Source organism: Athalia rosae, chromosome 3 (assembly GCF_917208135.1).
Source record: "Athalia rosae chromosome 3, iyAthRosa1.1, whole genome shotgun sequence".
Taxonomy (NCBI): domain Eukaryota; kingdom Metazoa; phylum Arthropoda; class Insecta; order Hymenoptera; family Athaliidae; genus Athalia; species Athalia rosae.
Genome location: NC_064028.1, coordinates 17,001,086 through 17,007,366, shown reverse-complemented (window position 1 = coordinate 17,007,366; position 6,281 = coordinate 17,001,086). Strand labels below are relative to the sequence as shown.

The 6,281-nt window shown below is 40.9% G+C and overlaps 2 protein-coding genes across 3 annotated transcripts; one reads left to right on the top strand and one right to left on the bottom strand.

The window, feature by feature from the left end:
- Positions 1-24: 24 nt before the first annotated feature.
- On the top strand, positions 25-4,015 carry LOC105683352 (cilia- and flagella-associated protein 45-like). 2 transcript variants are annotated; one of them, XM_020850877.2, is made up of 6 exons: positions 25-1,452; positions 1,541-1,558; positions 2,309-3,099; positions 3,188-3,320; positions 3,392-3,685; positions 3,754-4,015. In XM_020850877.2, exons 1-6 carry the CDS (start codon positions 1,282-1,284, stop codon positions 3,949-3,951), a joined length of 1,605 nt encoding a protein of 534 aa, XP_020706536.1. In that variant the 5' UTR covers positions 25-1,281; the 3' UTR covers positions 3,952-4,015. The 2 variants fall into 2 exon arrangements, with proteins under 2 accessions (XP_020706536.1, XP_048509183.1); XM_048653226.1 differs by lacking the exon at positions 1,541-1,558.
- Positions 4,016-4,249: 234 nt separating this feature from the next.
- Positions 4,250-6,250, bottom strand: LOC105683460 (GATOR complex protein NPRL2). The gene is made up of 8 exons (XM_012396062.3): positions 6,011-6,250; positions 5,850-5,941; positions 5,614-5,770; positions 5,424-5,541; positions 5,122-5,356; positions 4,915-5,045; positions 4,660-4,829; positions 4,250-4,576 (listed from the first exon to the last, which is right to left on the bottom strand). Exons 1-8 carry the CDS (start codon positions 6,116-6,118, stop codon positions 4,403-4,405), a joined length of 1,185 nt encoding a protein of 394 aa, XP_012251485.1. The 5' UTR covers positions 6,119-6,250; the 3' UTR covers positions 4,250-4,402.
- Between the last annotated feature and the right edge of the window lie 31 nt (positions 6,251-6,281).

Genomic DNA, 6,281 nt, shown 5'->3' with positions numbered 1-6,281 from the left:
AACGGCCTTGCGGGGTGATACTCTTTACTACTCCTATATCGTTTTCTTTTTCCCTCTTTTTTTTTTTTTTGTCACTAATGCGTGCCTCTTTCTCTCCCTCTTGCTCGATTTTACTGCCCCTCCCTAAGTTCGCGTACACGTATCTACATATGTCATATCTGACAATGAGTACGATACTCCAAGGGTGTTGGTCTTGAGTGGGTTTGGTATCGTTCATTAGCTCGCAATCAACAGTAGCTATATTCAAATGCGATTGACTATTGCGGTGTTACAACTGTCGATGTGTAGATTTGTAATAACGTTGCAATTTCATACATTGTAGTATGATAGGACGGGTACATACAATGTAGCGTTCGACGTTTATCTTCAACCCTGTTCTATTTGGAGTTGAATTACCGTAGTCTCGACCGTGGGCCGAGTGAAATGAGGACGTTTACGTACCTGCAATTAAACCTAATCTCTTATTTTGCAGATAAATTGAAGGACGAGTTTTTAACTTTATCATAATCTCACAAACCAAATGAAACTAATATAAGTGCGCGCTACGTGCTCTGCCATATTTTGTTCATTAATACGATATGTCGCGCACGTTGTCCAAAGTCACTTCTACGAAACCTAATACCTAGAATTGTTGATCTCCATTTTACCACGTATTAATTGCGCGTCAAACAGCGATAACAGATGCAGTACTCATGGAATTGTTATGGTTTCACATACTCCCACACCTAGCCTTGATCATTCAAATCATCACATATCAAATGACCGATTACGGAATTTTGATTCTTCGAGTTCGGCATCTCCTTGTAGCTCCTGTAACGTTGCCCATAATTCTATTGCCTCGGGTTATCCCTAATTGAAACCATCTGAAACATGTCTTCTCCCCTATCAGAAATGTTACATATTCATAGATCTGCATCGCCCTAAAATTTCTGTCACTCATGCAAACGGATCGTAACACGATTACGTTATCCCTAAGCCACGATACGATATATTCGAGGATCTGTTCTGTTGATCGGTCGGCGTGGATACCTGACCATAACGGAGGGTGGAAATGTAAAACATAAAAGCGTTCGTCTTCTATCCTCCCCCGTTTGCGTCGCCGTTCATATCGAACAAACAACATGAGAATGAAACATTTCCTCCAGTTTTCTTACACCACAGCACATACGGTCATGGAGCTGTTTGTCCCTCCTACGAATTAATTTCAAAGGATATATAATAAAGTTCTGATTCGTCCGCGGATTATCGTGTTGCTTCCGTAGTTCGCGGATAACTTGAAAAATGCCGAAGGAAATAAAACCCACAGTGATCGTTAGAGAGGCTATTCAATTACCCGCGAACCCTCAATTCCCGCCCGGAGTTTACACCAGACATCCACCTACCAAATGTGATCAACTGCTCGACGGCAGGCCCATACATCTGCGAAAAAATCGTGCTTTCGACGGCAAGGAAGTAAGTAAAACTAATGTTAAAAGCTAAACCTCGATACAAATTAGACTTACAATGTATACGTTTGTTTTTATCCATCGCTACTACCAAGGATCAGAAATTGCATAGGGTGAGTACATCGATATACAAATTAGACAATGTGGAGAATATTGTGATAATCAAAATGGCGCTCTTTTTTTATAAATAATCAATTTTTCAAAGCCTTTGTAATAGGATAGTGCGATTTTGAGCAATTTCATCGGATTCCAAGTAAATAATATTTCATATGTAGGGAATGCGCCTATTTCTAGAAATTATCAGCATAATATCAAATGGTAGCGATCTGAGTAGTTTCCTCATGGATACTGACCGCAGCTTCCTGTGACCCACACACGTCTGTATCACTCTCGCTCCCCGAAATATAATTTTTACTTACGTTTTGCTATAGATATTATAAATTAATGGTACCCAGAGGAGAAGACATTGTGACTATCAGCAGCTTGGATGGTATTGCGGAAAACGTTCTTCACTACCGTATCGTTATGACGGTGTTTATTATACCATTTAATTATACTTAGGATACGTGCTTCTAGGTCGGCGATTAGATATGAATATTAACGTTTATTCGGAATAGCAATCAGCATGCACACCACATCCTACTATTGTTCATCACGTCACGTGAAAAAAGGATATGTGCAACACATAACGCGTTACATGCGCATACGATTGAGTAACATATAAATAAAACCACGAGGAAATGTGGGTAAATATGTGTGTATGCATCTACATATTTTCGCATATTTCCTCTGGCGGTTTTTTTATCTGAAAAGGCACATCAAGGTTCTGAGAAAATTATTTTCCTACATCCGTCTCTCCACAGATGGGTCGTCGGAACGGAGCTGACGGTACCCAGGGGGAGTATTTGATACCGTCGAAAGAGCCGTCGGTATATCCGAAGATCATAAGTCGTAAGGAGTACGACTATTTCCGAGAGAAGAGTCATATAGTTACAAAGGAAGAACGGAGGGCGATGATCGACGCCGCGGAAAAAGAAAAGGATCGATTGCTCAAAGAGAGCATGGCGCGAAAAGAGGAAATTCGTCGAATGGACATGAGGAAGGGACCGAAGGGCCAGAAACTGAACGATGTTGAAGCAGACGCTAGAAAAAGAACCATGCACCTTCTCGAGAGAGCTTTTAATCTGAAATTGGAGCAAGAAGAAGAAATACAAAAATGCAACAGGCTTATTTTAGAGACAAAATGTCGGGCGATTCGAGACGCTCAGATATCCGAGAAGAAATTGATCGAGAAAGAGATAGCGGAAGAAGAAGAACGTCTCAATCAAATGGCGGAGAACGAACGACGTTTGGGGATTCAGGAAGAGGAGAAAAAAGAACAAGAGGAAAAAAGGAGACGAATGAAAACGGCGCAGGCATTGAAAGAGCAAATCGAAGAAGCGGAGTCCCAGAGAATCATGGAGTTTGAGAGGAAACAGGAGGAGAGTCGGTTGATTAATCTTAGTAATATCGCCTGGCAGCAAGAAGAAATGTTACACCAACAGATGAAGGAGGCTGAGAACGCTAGGATAAGAAGGGATTTGGCCGAGGGCAACGAGCAGCTGAGGCATTTCAAGGATATGGAGAGAGAGGAGAATAGGATCATCGATCTGAGGTGTGGAATTCGACGCGGATACTGTAGCCGCTGAACACGCTTGGCCGATGTTTTTGTTTCAAATTTTTACAAATTGTAATTCCCACAGGATACAGGAATCGAAACGACAATTGGAGGAAAGAGCAGCCCAGATCGCCGAAGAAAATCGATTGATAAATAAGCGAAAAGAGCGCGAAAGGCAAAGGGTTGCCGAGCAGTCGGAATTAGCGCAACATGTCCAGGTGTGAATTTTTTTCGTTCGTCAGTCATGCGGAGATCATCTCATGTTCCAAACTCCATTTTCATCTTGTAGGCCACGATCGATGAGCTAAATGCAGCGCGGATCCAGGAAGAAGTCGAACGTGAATGGCGTCGGAAGGAAAAGGAAGAGGTAATAAGGCGAATGGAAGAGCAGCGTCGAATGAAGGAATCGAGAGACGAGCAGATCAACAACAAACGGATAATGCAGGCGATGGAAATCGAAAGAGATAAGCGCGATTTTCAGCGGGTTTTGATCGTGCAGAAGGAAGCGTTGTGTCGTGAAAAGAAAGAACGGGAGCGACGACACCACGAAGCGATGCTTCATCGCAGTGCAATTTTGAAACAGGTGAGCGAAATCTATTCCCTAAATACGAAGATTACTGAATCCGACCTGGTTTTCTACGGGCTAATTAGGTGAACGAGAAGGAAAGGGAAAGGATTCTGGCCCGGCAGAAGATGTTTGAAGAAGGTCTCGCGATTAGGACGCAGAATGAAATGCGGGTCCAGAAGCTACGAGACGCGATGCATCGTAAGTGCAACGAAATGCGAGAAAATAATGTGCCGGAGTATTACGTCAATGAAGTTAAGCGAATGATCGAAACTATCAAGTAGCTTGCAAGTTATCCATCTATTTTGGTAATCTCAGAAAGAATTTTCAAATAAATTTTAACTACATTCTATTGCGTTTTGCAAATTGATGCCGTTTTATTATTTCGAACGTGTGTCTAGTGGATCGGATTTACCTGATCGAGATACACTTTACCGCATAGATACATTTTTTTGCATGAATGTTGCACGATGAAAATGTATTATACATATCATATGATTTGAGCTGATTTTTATTGCGATTCTACGGCAATGATCGAAGGAGTTATTTTTGGGGTAAGAAAAATGATTATCAACATCTCAGTAATGTGCATATATTATATTCAATATATTATATTTATTTACAGCTAGATAAAAAAAACACAACTGATATCAGGTATAGTTTGTGATTGATTGAATTCAGTTCTTTAATTCAAAAAGCAATTTAGCTATGAACCGTGTACTTGAAAATCGGCCGTTACTTCCATAGCATCACAACGTTTGAGTCTCGTTCAACAATTTCTTCAATTTGCGCGACGGATTGTCCGGTACTGCAGCATATTTCGTCCAGACTGTATGTGCCGGTAAAGTATTTATAGATCGGATTATTGTGTCCTTCTTCACTGACTGTGCCTGGCAGGTGAATAGGGTACTGCAAGCAAATGATGCGTAGCGATTGTTAATTTTGTTTATCTTATCCAACTTATTCTTTTTCCCTTTCTGCATAGCACCTACCTTGTAAACTCGACGAATGAGTTTTTCGATTAATCCAAATTGAACTAATCTACGCTCATTGATTCTTAGTGTCTGTGGATTCAGCCGCTGACATAAGTCTCGCATGCTGCTGCCGTGCGTCATGCTGGCATACATCCTGTAGATGTCCCTGAGGTGAGCGGGTTGTCTTGCTGTATTATTTATCGAATCAATGAATCAGTGAGACTATCAGTTTTATAGAATGGAGCTGTTAAGCAGATGTGATTAACTAGTTACCAGATTTCGAAGTATATGCAATGCACTTCTCCTGAAGTTGCGCATCTTCTGCTAGTTTTTTCAAATTTGGAGTGGCTGCGTAAACGTTACTGTATTGAAATATTGGAATCAGGCTAACAACGCCGTAATATCTAGAGGGGGGAAAAAACAATAACATTTACGACACGTTATTTTGACGGAAAGAGGAGCCGATTTCATGATACATACACAAGATTTTGCACGCAACTTTTTACCAAATTATTTTCCACGTCTGCCTCAGCTGCTATTCGAGCAACGTGATTAAAGCCATCAATATAGGGAAGTACCTGCTGCGTTGTCAAGTCCCAGTGATCACTTCGAAATGCTTCACGACCTTCTAAAAATATCGGAACTTGATGGTCCAGCACCGGCTTGGGCTCTGGGGCTAGTCGGACAACTTTCAAATGTGATGTCATGGTGCCTTCTGTACATCAGGATATTCTCATAAATTTCATAATTATTAAATCTCTTAGAGTATCACAGAATCTCACCAGTTAGTGTACACATTTTGTGGAGGTTTAGATCTTGCATAACTTGTTTCAGCATTGATGCAAGCCTAGTTTTATCCTCGGAAGCTGACAGAAAGCAGTTTTCAATTTCCATTGCCATCTGCCAAGAATGCAAAGTGTTATCAATTTTGTAGAAAAAGAGTACTTTGCTATTTTGATTATACTGAATTACCAAAAAGTCTGACATCTTCTTGACCACAGGTTCATAGTGAACAGTTCTTGCCTCTGCGTCACAGACAAAGCAGAGATTGAAGTAAAAGGCATTTCTAGCATATTTCTTATTATCAATCCTCACGGGGAATCCAAGAATTTTGAAATCTTTCAGAGTTCTGAAAATGATGGTTACCATAGAGCTTCAAAGATAAAGCTGTTTTAGAATCTCGAATATAAGGTGTATTTATTACCTACACTGTAATCGTGCTGCGCTGAAGTTGTGCCTTTGGTATGATATAAACGCTCACGTTGTCGAAAATATCTTTCAAGATGTAATTATCTGGCACCTGAGAAACAAAGTGTTAAACTATTTGCTGCACCACATCAGGGACGGTTGTCTACTATTAAAACCGCACCTGACAGGTTATCTTCGGGCCGGCTATGTGATGGAATTCTGAAAAAAATATGCAACGTATCGGTCCCTCTTGTCCTTTTTCATCATTGCCATCTGACGGAGATGCCATTGTCGAGATCTCCTAGTCAATTATCTCCTACTAATCAAACAACTGGAACTCTACATCCCATCGACACCTTAACCAAATCATCACAAACGAAGAAACGTCAAACCAAGCATCGTCACAGCAGCAACAGCATGGCCTTTAAATCGTGCGTATGAGGAATCGATTA

Bases quoted from the DNA above. Each gene is read 5' to 3' on its own strand.
- LOC105683460 (XM_012396062.3), bottom strand. From the start codon at position 6,118: ATGGCATCTCCGTCAGATGGCAATGATGAAAAAGGACAAGAGGGACCG. The intron at 5,542-5,613 runs GTAATTCAGTAT...CATTCTTGGCAG, and splicing joins AGAAGATGTCAGACTTTTTG to ATGGCAATGGAAATTGAAAA. The intron at 5,357-5,423 runs GTGAGATTCTGT...CCTGATGTACAG, and splicing joins CAAAATGTGTACACTAACTG to AAGGCACCATGACATCACAT.
- LOC105683352 (XM_020850877.2), top strand. From the start codon at position 1,282: ATGCCGAAGGAAATAAAACCCACAGTGATCGTTAGAGAGGCTATTCAA. The intron at 3,321-3,391 runs GTGTGAATTTTT...TTCATCTTGTAG, and splicing joins AATTAGCGCAACATGTCCAG to GCCACGATCGATGAGCTAAA. The intron at 3,686-3,753 runs GTGAGCGAAATC...CGGGCTAATTAG, and splicing joins GCAGTGCAATTTTGAAACAG to GTGAACGAGAAGGAAAGGGA.